At 37.7% G+C, this 20,737-nt stretch overlaps 1 protein-coding gene across 2 annotated transcripts in view; it reads right to left on the reverse strand.

Annotated features, from left to right (window-relative positions):
• The window catches only part of LOC115923634, a 55,011-nt gene that overhangs the window by 5,829 nt on the left and 28,445 nt on the right, over positions 1 to 20,737 (reverse strand). For both annotated transcript variants that reach the window (XM_030984709.1, XM_030984710.1), the window contains 3 exons: positions 13,211 to 13,400; positions 7,268 to 10,859; positions 4,228 to 4,308 (listed from right to left, as the gene is read on the reverse strand). In XM_030984709.1, the coding sequence (XP_030840569.1) occupies positions 4,228 to 4,308; positions 7,268 to 10,859; positions 13,211 to 13,400 (3,863 nt within the window). The remainder of the gene's footprint in view (positions 1 to 4,227; positions 4,309 to 7,267; positions 10,860 to 13,210; positions 13,401 to 20,737) is intronic.

Raw genomic sequence — 20,737 nt, forward strand, 5'->3', positions numbered from 1 at the left:
ACAAATTTGACCTTTTGACCCCTAGATGATCTTGGACATCATCATCACTCTTCATCTGGTATTACCCAAGGATCATTTGTACCAAGTAAAAAAAATAAAAGATGCGACGGGCTTCTACAGAAGCCCAATAATGAGGCTTTGGCAAATGAGGTTGGCTTTTCACCTCTAAATTACAGACTCTTAATTGGCGTTTTCAAGAAAAATATTTACATTATCCAAAGAAGTAAGGTATCATATTTCCTTGTACCTTGAATAAAAACCCAAACAAATAATTAAATGAGATTAATTAGCCTTCTCATTTAAGAATACTACCAGATTCATTGATACCAGCAGCACAGGCCAGCACTCAAAGGGTTAAGGAATAGAGAAATGAGTGCATCTAACATTTTTGTAACCACATAACCTTATTTCACTTGACCTTTTGACCAACAGATGACATTTGACTTCATCATAATCATCAATACGTCACATCTTGTATTACCCAAGGATCATTTGTATCAAGTTGTATCAAAAGTTGATTGAGAAATAGAGAAATGAGAGCTTCCTAAACAAAAACTTTAACGGCAGACCTTCGGTAGATTTCCCGCTTATTTTTAGTATGCGGCAAGTCTACCAAAGGTCTGCCGGAAGGTGTCCGCATACTTTGTACTTTCCTGGGGTGCCTTTGAAGTTTTGCCAGATTTTTTTTAATTAGCAGAGTTAGTTATTTGACTAACAGAAAGAATTAAGCATTAATATGACAAAAAAGGGCTATTTATAAATCATCATAGACAAATCAGAGTAATGAGTTGATGTACTTACTAAGAGGTCAGTCCCCTGATGAGTATCCTCCCCCCCCCCCACCCCACCCCATAAATGAAAAATAGGGGAAAAAATGAAAATGCACAAGAACTTATTCATATATTCCTAAACATAAACTAAAATAAGAAGAATGAGGAAGAGGAACAAGAGGACAAATAATGAAGTAAGAAAAAAATATATCATAAAACGAAAATGGGGATGCAGAACAATAGGAAGACGGGGAAGAGGATCAGACAGATGAAAAGCAGGTGAAGGCAAGGATGAATGAGAAGTTGAGGAGAAAGGAGGAGTAGGAGTAGGAGGAGGAGGAGGAGGAGGAGGAGAAGGGAATATATAAGTGCAAAGTGGAATAGAAGAATAGTGGATGGAAGAAGATGGAGAATGAGCAAAGGGAGGAGTAGGGGGAGGGTGGATGCAGTGCATGGAGCTGAGGAAATGAAGAAAAAGCAAGATCACTTTCAACTGCCCTAAATGTATACATCAGATCATTGCTATGCATTCATGAACTAAGTTTTTTTTTTACATGGAAATTTTTGATGGGAATCTGCCAGCCAGCAGTGTTATCATAAAGCAAACAGAATTAAATTCGGTTAAGAAATGATAAAGAAGCAGCATTTTTTGTAATATTTGAAATATGCACATAAATTAGCATATTTAATGAGTTTCAAAATTCTATGTCGAAGTTTCGAAGCCCCCACCCAGTGCTATCATATTAAAGACTGACTCCACTCCAAAAAAAAATTGTTTTTATTGAAAGCAGAAAAATCAGACAAACAGATCAAAAAAAGTTTGAAGCAAATCCAACCATAAATAAGAAAGTTATGATTTTTTTAATGAAATCTAAAAATTGATTTCAACAGTGATCTTTCATGCAAATTGGCAAACCTTGGTCATGTGTGATGACGTATATCATGCACTTCTCTGCAAGTAACTTATTATACCTTATTGTTTTATACCATCATTTGTTAACGCTTCAATGATAAACATAAGTCTCTTTCCGTCGATAAATGCACGGATTCATAAGCATGCAATAATTCATTTGTTCAAATATTGAAAAGCAATAATAATAAAAGCAATAATAATGGATTATGAATTTAATAAACAATAAACATAATAAAATTACATATTTCATGTTTTTTCTGCTTTCATTGATAAGTTTAGGTTGGCTACTCTTTTGAAATAACTTTATAAAATAAGCCTGGTATCCAAATATTTCTCATTGAAGATTTATATAATGACACAAATATCATAGAACAAAGAAATACATAACAATTAAAATAATTAATATAAAACATAAGAAATTGTAAAAACAAAGAAATACATAAGAATAAAAGTGAAAATCAATTTTTTTCTTCAAGATTGCAATCGTAAAATCAGTGGAAATATGTAAATAATAATAAGACATTATTTTATCATGTAATTATTAATAGATCAACAGTTAAAACAATATTTCTTATTATTTATTATAATTTATCTTAAATGTATTATATTAAATATTATAAATCCAAACATAATACCTTTTATTTTTCTACATGGAATTTATTAGCTAAAGTTACGTTCACTGATGGATTTGACCTTCATGAAGACGTCAATAAGAAAAGTGAGTTTGTGTTTAATAATTAAAACGGATTGCTAAAAGCAATGATGATGATAATAAGATACCATAAGCTAACATTCAAGTAGTGCATGATGTACGTCATCACACGTGACCAAAGGTTGCCAATTTGCGTGAGAAATCACTGTCAAAATAGATTTTTCAATATCATTAAAGGGGAAGTCTAGACGATTTCCTAAAAAATCTATTTTACGGCTTGAAAATCAAGGAGCATTCTGATACCACTTTCATCCACGGGCGTTACTTTTGTGATTTTTAAGCTCCAATTTTGTAATTGTAATTACAGGTAACTCCGCCTAAGTCGAATCTCTTGGGACCACAAAAATTTGTTCGACTTACGCGAATTTCGACTTAGAAGAAGTAAATAACACAGGTTTGTTGTCATTTGGTCCAGAAATTTATTTCGACTTAGGCAATTATTCGACATAGACAAGTTCGACTTAGGCAGAGTTGACTGTATTTCTAAAATAGTTCTCGCATTGCCAAAGTGCGATGGCCATGTGATGTCATTGTCGCACTAAGACTGCACATGTGCGAACTTTCTCCATTGGCTGTATGCAAGATATTGCTGTGACTTTTGTTTCAAGGGTATAGCTGCACAAATTTTATGAGTTCTTGGGGAAAATGACCACTTTTCCGATTCTGAAACCCTTGACACATAGGGTGATATATGCTCAATTGATTCAAGATATTTGAGCTGACAATTTTGATGTAAAAATGTAGAAATATTGGTGTTTGAACCTCAAGCCGTGGGATTTCTGACTGCTTGCTCAACAAAAGTGCGACACTGACGTCATGCGGACAGTGTAGCGTAATGCATTTCGGGTAAAACTGGCTCGTGCGAGAACTTTTGCTTATATCGATTTTCCAGTGATTACTCCTTTATTCATGGGTCTACAGAGTCAAGTAAGACATTTTCTGAAAGCTTGATTTTTGCCCTATATTAATTTTAAAGTAAATTATCGCATAGACCTCCCCTTTAAAGTAGCCATAACTCTGTTATTCATTGTTCGATTTGCTTCAAACTTTTTTTAATCTGTTCGTCTCATTTTTCTGCTTCATTAAAAACAAGATTTTTCTTGAGTGGAGCCAGTCTTTAAGCAAAAACGGAATTGAAATCGGGCAAGAAATGGCGAAGAAGAAGCAGACAACCAGACTACACCAAAAGTGGCACCTATTTCTCGTCCAGAACGTTGCTCACGCAAAGAAGCCTTTTTTTGTGATTTTGAAATAAGTGCATAAACTAGCAGAGTCATTATGAGGCTTATTGATCATCATTTATCACAGGAATGTCAAGTATTGAAGATTCCAGGAAAAGGCAATAAATTCCAGAAAATTATTTGAGCTGCGGAAACTGATGGATTCAGAGTGCTGTATTTTTGTCTCCAAATTTGGTTTTGGTATTGCTTAAAACAAGTGTTAGACTGCAATATATCATATATGGTAACACAGCATATAATTTACTTGGTTTCATAGGAAATGCTGATGTTTTTTTGAGGTTTACTAAAAACTAAATTTTAGCTTCAATAGATTGGTATTTTTGTCATTCCCAACCTTTCCTGCAAGTTTCATCTCAATCCGTTAACTACTTTTGGAGTTATTTTGCACAAGGACAAACTAACTAAATAACTACCGAACGAACGAACACAAACCAACCGTAACAAAAAACATAACCTCCTCCATTGGTGGAGGTAATAAAGATAAACAGGCAAGCATTTCAGTACATGTAACAAGCTCTTTTCTCACTACTCAGTAAATTTACATTAAATTGCTAAAATGCTCATGAAGTTCTTAGAATTCTCTAATCTTACCTTTATCCTCTACCACGGGTGTGCACAACTCGGATTCACTATCACTTGCTTCACTTCCATCATCAGAACTGCACAGGCACTCTATAAACAATTTTTCAAAAGTATACAAGTCGACATTACTTATGTTGCAAGTTCTATCTAGGGAAGATAGGTACTACAACTTGTAACCACTTATCAGTACTAGGCCTGTTTCGAAAATATGTGTAAACGTGTACATGTCCATAAAAGTGAAACTAGAGTAGACATTTCACCTAACGTGTATACTTAACAGATGTCACTGAACGTCTAATAATAAATCTAAATCCCCTATGATAAACAAAAGTTTAAACTTTAACCTTTGCCCACCCTGCTCTGAGTGACCAAGGATGATACAGGTGAAAAAGTGAAATGCAAGTGACTGGGATTAATTGACCGTAAAATGAGCTTATCAAACCCAAAGAATTTTAATCACCAAAGTAACAATCCAGTTTTGTAAATAAATCATACCACACCCACTTCCAGGGATAGGGGCAGTTAAAGACTGGATCCACTCCAGAACTAGATGAATCCTCGTCCGCGCACGGTCGAAATTTATGCCTCCGCCATCACGCGATCAGAAAGCCCCACTAACACCAAGGGATCAAAAATATACACCGACGTGCAACTGAAAAAAAGTTCAATAATATCCTCAAAATCTAATCAGTTCATCCTCACCTACTTCTACATACTTGAGCCAAATTCGGTGACAATCTGTTCATTCGTTCTGATGTTTTCGCGGTAACAAGCTATTTTTGCTGATTTTTTTACAAGTTTTTAGGCCCCATGACCTTTGACCTTTGACCTCATGAACCCAAAATCTAATCAGTTCATCCTCACATGCTTATGCATACTTGAGCAAAGTTTGGTGAAAATCTATTCATTTGTTCTGAATTTATCGCGGTAACAATCTATTTTTGCTGATTTTTTACAAGTTTTTAGGCCCTGTGACCTTTGACCTTTGACCTCCTACATCCAAAATCTAATCATTTCATCCTCACATGCTCATGTATACTTGACCCAAGTTTGGTAACAATCCGTTCAGGCGTTCTTAAGTTATCGCGGTAACGAGCTTCGGACGGACGGACGGACGGACGGACAACCCGAAAACATAATGCCTCCGGCACCACCTTACGGTGGCGGAGGCATAAAAATCTTGTTCTTATTAAAATCAGAAAAATCAGACAAACAGATCAACAAAAACAAAAAAATAAGAAAGTTATGATTTTTTAAAGGAAATTTAAAAATTGATTTCAACAGTGATTTTTAATGCAAATTGGCAAACCTTGGTCACGTGTGATGACGTATATCATGCACTTCTCTGCAAGCAACTTATTATACCTTATTGTTTTATACCATCCTTTGTTAACACTTTAATGCTAAACAAAAGTCTATTTCCGTCGATTAATGCACGGATTCATTAGCATGCAATAATTCAATTGTTCAAATATTGAAAAGCAATTATAATAAAAGTAATTATAATGGATAATGATTTTAATAAACAATAAAAATAATAAAATTTACATATTTCGTGTATTTTCTGCTTTCATTGATAAGTTTAGATCGTCTACTTATTTAAAATAACTTTATAAAATAATGATTGTGGTATCCAAATATTTCTCACTGAAGATCTATGTAATGGCACAAATATCATGGAACAAAGAAATACATAACAATTAAAATAATATAAAACATAAGAAATTGTCAAAACAAATAAATACATAAGAATAAAAGTGGTAATCCATTTTTTTCCAAGATTGGATAATCGTAAAATCAGTGGAAATATGTAAATAATAATAAGACATTATTTTCTCCTGTAATTAGTAATAGATCAACATTTATAACAGTATTTCTCATTAATTATTTTTTATTTATCTTAAATGTATTATATTAAATCTTATAAATCCAAACATAATACCTTTTATTTTTCTACATGGAATTCATTAGCTAAAGTTACGTTCGCTGATGGTTTTGAACTTCATGAACACATCGATAAGAAAAGTGACTTTACGTTTAAAGATTAAAACGGATTCTTAAAAACAATGATGATAATAATAGAATATCCGTAAGCTAACAGTCGAGAAGTGCATGATGTACGTCATCACACGTGACCAAAGGTTGCCAATTTGCGTGAAAAATCAATGTCGAAATGGATTTTTCAATATCATTAAAATAGTCATAACTTTCTTATTCATTTTCCGATTTGCTTCAAACTTTTTTTAATCTGTTCGTCTGATTTTTCTGCTTTCAATAAAAAGATTTTTCTGGAGTGGAGCCAGTCTTTAATACTAGCCTTAGCTGTCATAATTGATAGTGATAACTATGAGCGAATAAGAAGATCTTATTACAGTGTACATGTACATGTGAACCCGTCCAAAAAAACCAAGAGTGTAAACGTTAGAGAAAAAAATCACTTTCGAAACAGGCCCTAAGCGGTACTATGACTATCTTTGTCAATATGGGTTTCTTTTGTCAAGAATCAGTTCATGACATGCTATACATAAATACCCATACAGTGTTTACTAAACGTAAATGTCCCCCAGATTATGTATCATACCATTTCCTGAAAAGATCTTTTTGCATGTAAGAAATCATCTTCTGAAAAGTACATATCAATTTCCAGAAAATAAGCATAATTTCTACTTTGGGGACATTTTCTGAGCATCATACCCTTAGATACATTCCGCCCAATGGGGTTAATCAGGCTAAACAATCTGTTATTGGTTCATTGGCCATACAATTAGTGAATCTTATTTTTTGGTCATGATGGAGTTGAGACTTTGTGTTCACGGACAGTACAAAGATACAGAGGTGCAGAGTCAAGACCAGTTTGCTAGATAAGAATTTAAGCGGCTAGAAAAAAAAAAGGCTGTCATACTTATATTTGACACCATTTTGTTGCTTATCTATTGCAGGTACATGTCATCCCCTAATGAAAAATTTTGTCTAAGCCATAAAATCCTGCATCTTGATATTTGTCTTAGGAACAAAGTTCTCAATTCCAACACTGGCTAAAATTTCATACCCTCATCAGATCCCACATGCACATCCTTCAGGCTCTTTCCAGCTAGACCACTGATGTCCCCACTCTCCATCTTCAGCAGTACTTTGGAGAGTTTAGCTACCTGCAGAGTTGAGTCTGGTAGGCGGTAATACTCTCGATGTGTCCGTACGTCATGTCCAAGAAAGCCTGCGAGTATGTCCAGCTCGTTGTCCTGCAAGTTCATTACTTGAGATACTGTAGCTATGTGTTTCCGAAGTCTGGTAGCTCGCAGAAGTTCCGGGTTTTTTGCTTCGCACCTTGCTGAATGATTTCGAAGAGTGTCTGTTCCACGCAGATGACCAGAACCTCCCGGCATACCAAACAGGTACTTGTTGTGATCTAAGCCTGCCTCTTTTCTACATTCAGTTAGAGTGTCAAGATCTGCCTTCATTTTGGTGGTTAAGAGAATAGGAACAGTGCGGGAACGTTTCCCAATTATTTCTACTCTCCATAGTGCCTTACACAGTGCCTTCTCAACTACAGACAGGGCCCCATCTACTATACATGTCTCCCCTCTAGCACATTTGTTGTAATCATTCAGTGTCATTCTTGACACCTCGCCTGATCGTTTTCTGTTGAAGACGATTACTTGAGACAGCAGGACTTCAGCTAATTTCACCCATGCTTTCTGCATTTCAGACCCAGACGACCTCAGTAGCTCTTCATGATTTGTCTTTGCCTGGTTTTGAAGGTACCTAGATAGCTTCACAACATCTTCTGTCAATGGGAGTATCTTGGGGTTGTTGCGTTTGGCTTCTTCAAGGGTTCTCAGAGCGTGGTGGCTCACCTCCCCCTCCCAGTGCAAACTGTACAATTCAGCAACTGCTCTGGATTTCTTTTCAACCGCTTCATCACCAGACACAAGAGCTTCCCCTCGAAGTATCTCAGTGCATGTCTTTAGACTGTGCCCAATCTTTAGAGCCAGGCTTGGAGTTGTGTAGATGTTATCGTCTCCATTGAATCCTGAAGCTTGTCTTGTAGCCTTAACTACGTCATGGAATTTCTTTGGGCATATAAGGTCTTCCATTTGAGCATTTGGCTGCTCTGTGAGAATTCTATATTCCAACAACATCCGTGCCAGCTCACGTAATCGCTGCCTAATATACCCCTCCTGGTCCCTGGTGTGTCCATGCTTCAGAGTCAGCTTTTCACCAAACAATTGTATTAGCCTGTCCGACCTGACCACCCTAGCTATGTTGTCATCCTTCATGGTGGCTAAAATTTCATGTGTTCTCTTGCTTACTCCAGGAGTGATAGGCAGCATCATTCTACTTGCCTTTGCAAGTCCAGTCCTTCGTTTCTTTTTAACGGGTTCATCAGTAGCATCTGATTCATCAGTTGCCTGGCTGCATTTGTGTTTCCACAGGTCACTTTTCGCAAAGTAGCCGTAGCATCTTGTGCAAGGCAAATAGTCTCGAGCATTAGCCTTGTATTTTGGCCGATAAACAACTATGAGTGTACCTTTTCCCTCCTCTAGAACTTTATGATTATGGAGAAAATTCCCGTAATTCCTCATGAGCGTCAGGAGCTTTGCACGTTTCTTTGGCTCTTTTGTTCCAAGCCATTCATTGACCTGTGGTTCATATTTGTGCTCTGTAGTAAGATGTCGAGGCAACTTCTTTTGCCCCACCAAACAAAAGGGACAGAACTGTGGCTTATCCCACCTGCGTCTTTCCTCTTCGTTTGATGTGCAGAGGACCTCAATGTCAGATTGCTCACATGAAGAGCTGGAGACCTTGGGATTTTGACAATCGGAAGATTCAGCCTGTTGATTGTTTGCCCCATTGGATTCTCTAGGCTCACAGTCAAACTCAACACTACCATCATCACTATCAACAACGGGGGAATTTTTTTTTCTGCGTCTAGTTTCTGGAATCTGCAAGATGTCATCAGAACAGCTAACATCACCATCACTTGCAGAGTCTGGTACATAATCAGGGTCATGTACATAATCGGGATCATCGGGTTCTGATTCTTCAGAATCACTGTCAATAATCACAGCTGTGGCATTAGATGACGTCACTATTTGGTTGGCACTGTAACAATTACTGGCAATTGGAAGTGTCTGCATGCTCAGACTTGCAGTGACTGGTGGCTCAACACCGGCAAATAGACTGGATTTAGGTGGTTGACATTCCTCCAGATGGGAGCTTGTATTACCAGCCGAATATGCCTCAGTGTCTGCAAAAGTAGAGGTGGCATGTAGAATTTCAACTCGTCTGAGGGCTTTACTGGGTTTGCATGGATCACTGTCTTCGTGATGGACACTCCTACTTTGCCTTTCTCCCTCATGCTGAAGATCCGGAGTGGCAGCATTAGACAATTCACCATGTCTAACAGCTTGGTCCAAAGGACTTGTTTCACCTAGACTGGCAGTGGCAGCTGGCTCAACATCGGCAGAGAGACTGGATTTAAGTGGTTGACATTCCTCCAGATGGGGACTTGTTTTACCAGCCGAATATGCCTCAGTGTCTGCAAAAGTAGAGGTGGCATGTGGAAACTCAACTTGTCTGAGGGCTTTACTGGGTTTGCATGGATCACTGTCTTCGTGATGGACACTCCTACTTTGCCTTTCTCCCTCATGCTGAAGATCCGGAGTGGCAGCATTAGACAACTCACCATGTCTAACAGCTTGGTCCAAGGGACTTGTTTCACCTAGACTGGCAGTGGCAGCTGGCTCAACATCGGCAGAGAGACTGGATTTAAGTGGTTGACATTCCTCCAGATGGGGACTTGTTTTACCAGCCGAATATGCCTCAGTGTCTGCAAAAGTAGAGGTGGCATGTGGAAACTCAACTTGTCTGAGGGCTTTACTGGGTTTGCATGGATCACTGTCTTCGTGATGGACACTCCTACTTTGCCTTTCTCCCTCATGCTGAAGATGCGGAGTGGCAGCATTAGACAACTCACCATGTCTAACAGCTTGGTCCAAAGGACTTGTTTCACCTAGACTGGCAGTGGCAGCTGGCTCAACATCGGCAGAGAGACTGGATTTAAGTGGTTGACATTCCTCCAGATGGGGACTTGATTTAACAGCCGAATATGCCTCAGTGTCTGCAAAAGTAGAGGTGGCATGTGGAAACTCAACTCGTCTGAGGGCTTTACTCGGTTTGCATGGATCACTGTCTTCGTGATGGACACTCCTACTTTGCCTTTCTCCCTCATGCTGAAGATCCGGAGTGGCAGCATTAGACAACTCACCATGTCTAACAGCTTGGTCCAAGGGACTTGTTTCACCTAGACTGGCAGAGGCAGCTGGCTCAACATCGGCAGAGAGACTGGATTTAAGTGGTTGACATTCCTCCAGATGGGGACTTGTTTTACCAGCCGAATATGCCTCAGTGTCTGCAAAAGTAGAGGTGGCATGTGGAAACTCAACTCGTCTGAGGGCTTTACTGGGTTTGCATGGATCACTGTCTTCGTGATGGACACTCCTACTTTGCCTTTCTCCCTTATGCTGAAGATCCGGAGTGGCAGCATTAGACAACTCACCATGTCTAATAGCTAGGTTCAAAGGACTAGTTTCACCTAGACTAGTTGGTTTGGTTGTAACAGGCTTGGTTGTAACATCAACCTACAAAAGTGGATAAAAAGGAAAATAAAGGACATTTGTACTGATTATGATGTTGATGCCAAAGAATTTGACGTATTTCTTATAAAATGCATGTTTGAATGAAAAAGGGACCACTTTGTATATAACAATAGGATAATTCAATACTGTATAAACAAAGCAAATTACACTCTTTCTATGGAAAATTACAGTGCAAGCGGATTTTGTGTAATTGTACAAAAATTGTTGCTCCCTTTGCCAAAAACTTGGCTTAACCCTATTCCCATTGGGGGGGGGGGGGGGCTTTTTTTGGCCCCCCCTCGACATTTTTCACGATAATTCTGAAACGTGAAAAGCTCGCGCCATGAATTTTTTTGACTTTTTAGTTTCAAGTCTCGCGCAACTTTTGAGACCAAATTTGCGACGACCGGGTATACGGTACCGACGCTATGCGCACTTGAAAAAAATTCGCCAAGCCAAATTTGAGTAAAAAACATGATTTTATGTACAAAGTCAAAGTAAATTGTGTTTTCACTAAATATTCATAAATCCTTGTCTAATTTTCATTTTAATGGATGAAATTGATAAAAAATGTACTTTTTATGACTCTAATAATGTCCCCAACAATTTACCTCGGAAAAACAATAGACATAATAAGGCCAAAAAAACAAAGAAATACATAAGAAATTCACAAAAACAATAAAATACATAAGAAAAAAAATTTGATGGCATTTTTTTTCTTCTCAATAATCTGTCTGAAACATTACTAAGAGTATCTAAACCAAAATTCAGCACATTTAGAGCTTCATGAAGTGATTAATTACTCTTAATTAGAATTCATGCATAATTATGCATAATTAGTGCCTAATTAGCATAATGAAGGGATTTTTGACAAATTTAACTATGCAATCTAAGAGTTAACGTCACAGACTATGTGCATGCCGAATTTCGGCGCGAACGCGCGATCAACGGCCGAGATCAGAGGGGGGGGGGGGGCCAAAATAGCCCCCCCCCCAATGGTTTCAAGACCCTCAAAAAGCCCAATGGGATTAGGGTTAATCCTTTACAGGCACAGCAGCTACTTGAAAAGTTGGGGGAGTTGGGGGAGGGGGGGGGGGGGAGGGGGTGGGAGGCAAATGACCACCATAGGAAAATTAAAAGTATGCGGCAGGCCTGCTGCAGACTCAAAGTCAGCCGCAAGCACTGTGCCAGAGTGAGTCCCAGAACAAAACTTTGTGGAAGACTGTGCAGCATACCTCACTCAGAAAGCTGACCTGGGTGACATTGTATGACCAACCATTAAAAAATTTCTGTATGGAATGGATATTTTATTAAAGTCAAATAATATCCTCATATGAGCCAGAAAGAATACTGACTTCTGCTGCAAGTATGCCGCAAATATGCCGCAGGTCTGCCGGAGGTATGCCGGAGGTCTGCCACAGGTTTGCCGAAGGTCTGCCCCAATCATGCCACAGGTCTGCCGCAAGTATGCCACAGGTCTGCCGCAAGTATGCCACAAGTATGCCGGAAGTATGCCACACTCAGCCACAGGTCATGAATATTCATGATTAAAAGTGTGCCACAGGTCTGCTGCAAGTATGTCAGAGTCAGAGTTCTGCCATAAGTATGCCAGAAGTCTGCCACAAATATGCTGCAGGTCAGCTGTAGTCATGGAAGTCATGAATATTCATGATTAAAAGTGTGCCGCAGGTTTGCAGCAAGTATGCCGCAAGTCAGCCACAGGCATGGAAGTCATAAATATTCATGATTAAAAGTATGCCGCAGGTCTGCCACAAATCAGCCACAACAACTAATTTGCAGCTAAAACCTGCGGCAGGTCTGACGCAGACCTGCCACAAGTCAGCAGCAGGAGTATATCGCAAGCGCAAAACTTTCCTATGGGCAATGACCGCCGGCAAACATTTTGCAATAAGGGCAAAAATAGTTTGAGAAGTGAGAAGTGAGAACCTTCTTTTTTCATTTCCAGTAATAGGGCCTTTTCAGATGGCAAAGAACACCACATAAGATGTTTCAGTGCCACCATGTGATACAAAAGTGTTGTGAAACTCTTGCCACCCCCCCCCCCCTTGAAAGTGAGGGGGCAGTTCTACCTCTTCTCCAATGCCGTCTTTAGCACTTTTGGTTAATTAAACAGACCGAAACCTAGCAGTTTGAAGTGGAAGATGATGAATTAGTGAATTAAATGATTATGAATTTAGAATAATTATAGAGGTGAAGGCAAGCAAAGTGGGTGATAAAACAATTATGTATCTCAAAGAGCTTGTAGGAAAGTGCATTTAGGGCTTCACAAGCTTCAACTGATAAGCATTGTTGAGGTTCAAAACAACATACGGATTTGAAACATGTGCCAGTACCTTGCGCCATGGGTAGTCATCCTCTCCATAGTTGTATCTAAGTTCAGCTCCTTGATTGATGTCAGTCAGTGCAAACAAACACAGATGGGGAACATTGTTGAATACAAGTTTCTTCATTCTGCAGTTGGGCTTGGTTTCTTCATCATTGATGTATCTTGCCAAGCAGCTCCCTTCACTTGATGCATCAATTCTGTTACATATGAGACAAAATATATGCTGCAATCTTTTTTTTTGCCCCAGTTTAGCCAAACCTGAAATTACATGTAGCTTAATAATACAAAAAATAGAAAATCTAAATTCCCCCTTTTTCCTAAAAGGGGTGAAAAAGGAAACACAAATTAATCTTGTTTAATCAGAAATGGGGTGGGTGGGTGAGGTTCCCCAAAAGTAATGGGAAAAAAAAAATCAAAATTTCAAAACTCTGAAAATTAAAAATGGCCCATGATGTAAAACATTGGATCAAGCAAACTGTTAAATGAAAGGATCACATATCGCTTGCGTAATCAATACTGAAAATATCCATATATCCATTTGCTTTATCCTAGTCCAGCTCTCAAGCATGGCATAATTACTAGTCCTTGCCATATAACAGATGGATGTTTCCATAAATTCGTGACACACTCATTTTTTGTGTCTCCTTTGGGGAATTCCGTAAAATGGTTAACCCAGAGCTCAAATTTTCAAATGCGTCAAATATGTTCAAATATTATCTCAAACTAAAGTAGAGGACTTATATTTACATAAATATATGATTAAACAGACTTTTGTAATGAGATTTAATTGAAAACCCAGTGTCTGAAATGGTGTGAAATTTTCACAGATTTTTAGAAAAAGTTGGCAAAATGTATGTTAGTCATTTTCTGACCAGTACAAACATGAAATCTATTATAAACATGTTTTCATTTATGTCCAATGTAGAGGTTTTAAAATGAAGTACAACTTTGAGTACCAAACTCTCGTTTTGATACGACAGCTTGTACAAAGTGGGGTACTAATACCAATGTACGTCCGACACCGAAAACATCTATCTTTAAATTTTCTTAAAAAATCCAGAGCAAGTCTACCAGGTAATTAAATAAACTAGAATAAAATGTGAGTTTGTTAAAAGGAATGTACCAACCACCAAACCTTTACTCCACGTTTCCTTAAAATTGAGATATAATGGTGTCTGAGGTACAATGTACATCCAACCAGCCTCTCGCCAAGAAATTAAAACGCGTGGCGCGACCCAAGGGAAAATTTGACCCCCCCCCAAAAAAAAAAAGTAAAATTTGATTTTTTTTTTTTTTTTTTTTTTTTTTTTTAAATTTAAATTGATTTTTTACAAGTATTACAAGTAATGTGATGAATTTTTAATACTATACCTGCCAACCCTTACGAATAATTCAGAATATTCTGTTTTTGGGGATTTCTAGGACCAGAAAATCTGGAATTTTCTGATTTTTCAACAAAAAAAAACACAAAAAAAAAAAATTGATTTTTTTTTTTTTTTTTTTTTTTTTTTTTAAGAACGCGTGGCGCTAGGTCGGGCCCATCAGGAACGCGTGGCGCGCGCGCCACGCGTTATCTGTGTACGCGAGGGCCATGCATCCAACACCGCGTACATCCGACACCATAGGGGCACTATATGTAGTAGGTCATGTGTCATAAGGTTGCCCACTAAAAAGGTGGTGCTGTTACACTTTTCTGTTGTTTGCTGATGTAATTACTAATTTATTTCTGAACAATTAAAGCTTTGCCAACAAGTTCGGTATCATTCTGAAGCTTAGTTAATTGGCTATCTACAAAGGTATCTACAAAGGAAGTTTCAAAGTCATATGTTGTTCTACGGTGGAGTTATAACATTTTTAATAAGAAACATCAAGGGTAGTGCCGGAAGCGGTGCCACGTGTACAAAGTCAATGGCAAAATTCAAACTTTTGTGCTATTTTTTTAAACCTTAATATCTTTGTAAATACATGAGGTATGAAGGCAAATATGGTTTTATATAAAAGCCGACATGTCCCTCTTTATTATTGATCAATCAGTGAACATTAGGTTTGTCTGATCTTGGTGCCCAAAATTTATGAAATACACCCTAAACTTGCATATTTAGGGTGTTGTCACTTAAACTTTTTGGCTCAAAATCTCTATTTTTCAATATACTAAGAAATTTCTCTCAGACATGTTTGCTATCAAACCAAAACCTTATATTCATTTAATATCAAAGAGATAGGTTTTAACAGATTTAGGGTGTTCTATAGCCAATTAATGCCATTTTCAAGGGTTGGAACAGCTGAAAGCTGCATTCTGTGTACAAGTCACTATAAATTTATGGCATTTTTTGAAAAATTGAATCATCTATTTTTCTGGGTTTACAGTAAAAAAAAAAAAAAGAAGAAAAACCAAGACAATTATATATTGTTGAAAAGGTCTAAGTGTCTTCTAAACAATATGATATTTTGGGGGCCATGTGAGGATGTGCAAAGTTTTTATGATCGGGACAATAACACAACACAAAAAAAAATCATATTTTTCAAAGTCAAGGTCATCCAACAATCTCCTCTTCCACCTAAATGGGTTTCTGAGTGCAGATTTGAATTCCTTATTAACATGACGAAAATTCAGTGTTTAAACTTCAAACCCCCTTTTGCTCTCCACCTCTACCAGACATCTGAGATAGCAGTAAACCTAGAATAAACAAAAGCGCTGGGCAATGTAATGGAGAAGCGACCTTGACAGGGAGAGAGATAAAGCATGATTGAGGGAGAGAGGAATGGTGAAAAAGAAACCTGCACTGGCCTCGACGGGTTAGTTTTCAGAGTTGAAATTTTTAATATTTTTGCCAATTCTGGGTCATTTCACTTCGTTCAAATTTTCATTTTGGTTTTCATCTACATCCTGAGTGACATGAAATTATCTTAAAACAAGTAAAATATATATTTCCTACTTCTCCTTTCCTTTCAGGCAGAGCCCCAGTAAGAGTTTGTTTACTCTATTACGTAAGATAGTGAAGAGTGCAGCTGCAATCTAATACCATAATCTCTCTTCCGCAGCTGATAAGGCGCTGACCACATTTTAAATGAGGAGAACGAAATCGGGGTTCCAATTCCCCACCTGATTAGTCCAGCCTCTGTACCGTTTTCGTTTAGCGCACCCAATCAGCTGGTAAAATAACACACCCTCAACGTTGAAAGTAGACCTAGCCATTCCTCTAAATCTGGGTCCTGAATTCGTGTGGACGGAAATTTGGGGATTGCGCGATCAGTGGAGAGACCGCGATGTGTGTGGGGGATAAAAAAGAACGAACGGACTGAATCTGGACTACCACCTGATATACATAGGATCCTATGTAAAACTGGTGGGGTATTTTTTAAACGACATATTTTCGTAATGAATTTCCTTTCAGAAAATGTATACGTTTTATATGATAAGGTCTTACTTTTTGAGATATAAGGTTTTAACATACATGTACAACATAAAGTGTACAGTATGAACAGCAAAATTACCATGTACGTGTAACGCGATAGTGGGCGACCTCATGTCGAATGACCAATAATGACATGTAGCAGGGCATCACATGCACTAGCACTAATGACATGTATAGCAGGGCTCCACACTAGCACTGGTCCACTGGTCCGACGGTTCGGGACCAGCACAATTAGCTGCTGGACCAGTTCATTTTCAAATTTGGCTGTATTTATTTAAAAAGAATGGTTAAAGGTCCGACAAGCGATTATTGACTTGAAAAAAATGCTTAATGTGGAGCCCTGCATGTAGTAAAAAAAAGTATAATCAGGTTATTTGAAAAACTATGATAATCACAGATATATGTAGGATTCCTGTGAAATAGCGAAAAAAAATACACGGGAGCGACGGGGCGATTCGGCCCCGTAAGCCTTAAAATTGCAACCGTTAAGACCAACACGGGGGCAAAAAAAATGAGATCACATGAAAAATAGCCCATGGCCCCACTTTCTTCGAATCTGAAGCGGAGCGAAAGTTTGGCCAAATTGTTTCCTTGCTTCTTTTAAGCACTATTTCTGCAGTACTTTGCGATACGTTTTTTTTCGATACTTTTATTCCGCTAACGTTAAATTCTGCGGGTTATATGGCTATTTTGGAGATTTGTACATTAACACAACGCTCATTTTCGCTGTGCGAAACTTCCATTATTTCACCTACACGAACTGCAGGATCAGCGCTTCTTCAGCTTGCATGCATTATGCAGGCGTAAATTTGCGTCTCACATATTTGATGAATGCGTTCAATTGTGCACGCACAGACTGTATACTGTGCATGTTGTGATCCCCGAGTATTCGGAGCCGGTGTGGTTGTGATTGCAAACCACCTCTGAATTCAAAGTCGACATCGATCACAAATCACGATGGACAAGTTAGTGATACAGACTGGCATGGTTGATGGGCTAAATTTACGAAAATTACATCCAAAATATAACTCAGTGACAGGGTATGTGGACTGGAGTTTTTTGGTTGAATGTTGAATGACATGAATCTATTTAATGCAGTCTGTTGCTTTTATTGTGCATGGCGTTAAGTCACATAATGACCCCGGTACCCATACAGTGCCCGGGAATTACCATATTTGTCATTCAACTGCCGTATTTGGACATGGCGGGGCACCGTGCAGGTGCCGGGGTTATGTGACTTACATGTAGGCCTTCACAATAAGGGGGTAGAATTATTATTTATTAGACTCAGCATTGAAAACAATGTTATAAAAAATAGCCCTTGTGAGCCTCAAAATAGCCCCCGTGCACATGTTCACAAGGACGATTTTTTTCCTCCAATTATTCAAAATAGCCCTCATGAAAAAAAGTATTTTTGAGCCTGCTGTGAACATTTTTCCCTCATTTCAAATCACTGTAAAAATCCATTTCTCATGGTAAACTGAACGTTTGATAAGTCCGCCTATTACTATTTAATCCAATTCGACACTGTGGTACATACATTATCCATTTGCATCTCATATTTTTGATGATATTGTGTTATGATATCTCATATTATGATATAGATGTACACATCTGTACATGTAAATTCGGTAAATTCAAAGTTCTTTTCTATTCATATATTTTACACTGTGCATAAACACTACATGTATAGTGTGATTGGCCAATATGCAATCATGAGACAATTCCTTAATACATTATTTTCCATAGGGGTAATTCCACGATTAGTTACGTTACACTTTATGGTGATTTTTCCACTAACATTGTTGCCATTGGAAAAAGTATGAATATTTTCATTCAATTTTCGTAGGGTAAATACATCTTGACTAGACCTACTCCACAATATATATTACCTGATTCATTGAGGAGCAATGAGACTTCAAATAAGAGGACATGGAAAAAATATGACATTTTGAAGAAAAAAATCTGCCGCCTAAACTACGGAATATATATTTATCAAAGTTTAATTTTATTTTAATTGCTGACATCTTACTAAGTTGTCAAACACATAACTCAGTGCAAACAGTTCTGTAAGTTTAGAGACAAATTAAAAAATGTTAGTTAGTTGTCACATTCCAGTTAGTTACGTAACAGTTTGTCCATATCAACTAAAATGGTAATTTTTATGAGACGATGCAATTTCATTTGAGAAAACTAAACATGGTTGTGTGTACGTAATAACTTGTCCTTAACATTACCCAATACCCAATATCATCACCATTTTCTATAAAATGCCACGTTAAGTAAAAGTACAGTATGTATGTAGTCCAACGCATTCCATTTTGTGTATAGTTCTGGATCTGCTTAAGGCAAAAACAAAAAAAATTGTTTGGTTGCCCAAGAATGGAATTTGTGAAAAATAAGGTCGATCGGTCGGAAAAAGTTTTTTTTTTTTTATTTTTTAAATTTTTGGAACATATTTCATGTGAAAATAGGACTTAGAAGGGAGTAAAAAACAAAGAACAACTGAAAATGACTTTTCATGTTACATTTCATATGTTTTGCTAGGATTTTGGTATGAAAATTACTTTTCAGGTTACATTTCATATGTTTTGCTATGATTTGGGTGTGATTTTTTCATTTCAGTGGAAAGTAAAAAAAAAAAAAAAAATCAAAAAAAAAAAAAGTTCAAGTCGGGCCATTTTCAGAGGGTCGGTTGGTGGAGGGCAACCAAACAATTTTTTTTTGGCATAATGGAGGGATATCAGAGCACATTAAAGGCTGGAAATTATAAACCTCATTGATCCTTGATGATTACTGGAGCAATAACACTTGAAAATGAAAAGATATTTGAGAAATAACAAGTTGAAAGTTTGGTTCCATATATGTCCCATAATTCATGGAATGGCCCTTAGGGATGGTTTTTCGTCCAAATATCATGAATGTCTACTATTGGCACATTTTTAACCCTTTCACTAGTTTTCTCGACTCTGTTCCCCGACTGTTCACTGGCATTGTCGCCTGGAGTCGACGGAGCAGACAACAGTGCGATCATACTCATTCCATGCGCAAGCCATTCAAACTCACGTCGATCATTCTATATTGTACACTAAGCGTTCTTTCTCGTCTGCATGTTTTTTGGGGCATGTTACATTAAGGTTTTTGGAGTAAATCAGGATTTTTTGTCAAGAATTTTTCATACAGCAGTCAATAAAAAGTCATTTAGGGGTCCACTTTTGAAGGTTCCTAAAGAAGGGGTGTGTATTGCCAAACCTTAAGTCCACGGTGATATAGTCTGTGCATACAGGAGTCCACTGTTGCAGGTTTGTAAAGAAGAGGTGTGTATTGCCAAACCTAACGTCCACGGTGACATAGTCAGGAAATACAGGGGTCCACTAGCTAGGGTTGGGTGGTAAATACCGGTAGCGGTAAATACCGCCGGTATATACCGTCTGGTAAATAAGGGGGGCGTCTGGTAAATATGGGAACAAGTGAAACGCCACCTGGCAGTCTCGCCTGCATCGCGCGATTGGTAAATGGTAGCTATTTTTCTTTAACATATTATTCATTTCAGTAGTAGCACACATATATATAAAAAAAATAATGTCACCAAAGTTACATGATGAAGTAATTGACACAATGTGCTTAATTGTTAAATAGAAAATTTTCTCATTTGGAGGGCAAATCTTTGTTCATACATCCATTATATGAACTGTTAAATAAACTAGCACACAAATTTGAAATGAGAGCTACAGTTAGGTTTTCAAGCTAAAATTTCAGAAATTTGAAATCAGATGAGCTTTGACCTTGACATGTGACCTGAAAATTGCTCCACATTATTTGGGCTGCCAATAACCCTACTGTGCAAGTTTGATGAAAATTGGGCAAGGGTTTTGAAATTAGAGCCAAGGTTACGTTTTCAGGTTAAGATTTCGGAAAGTTAAAGCCCAATTCTGGCTCTGGTAAAGAAATCTACTTTTACTAGATATCTGTTGGGAACACTTTTATTGTGCTTATCACGTGTTATAGCACATCTTTAGAACAACAAAATTAAGAGCTGTGTAATTCAGACCTTTCTTAATTGCATTACCACATGTTTTCCTGGGTTAACAAACACAGAAAACAGCATGTGGGACTAT

The sequence above is a fragment of the Strongylocentrotus purpuratus genome, unplaced genomic scaffold, assembly GCF_000002235.5.
Source record: "Strongylocentrotus purpuratus isolate Spur 01 unplaced genomic scaffold, Spur_5.0 spur5_scaffold_14, whole genome shotgun sequence".
Lineage (NCBI taxonomy): Eukaryota > Metazoa > Echinodermata > Echinoidea > Camarodonta > Strongylocentrotidae > Strongylocentrotus > Strongylocentrotus purpuratus.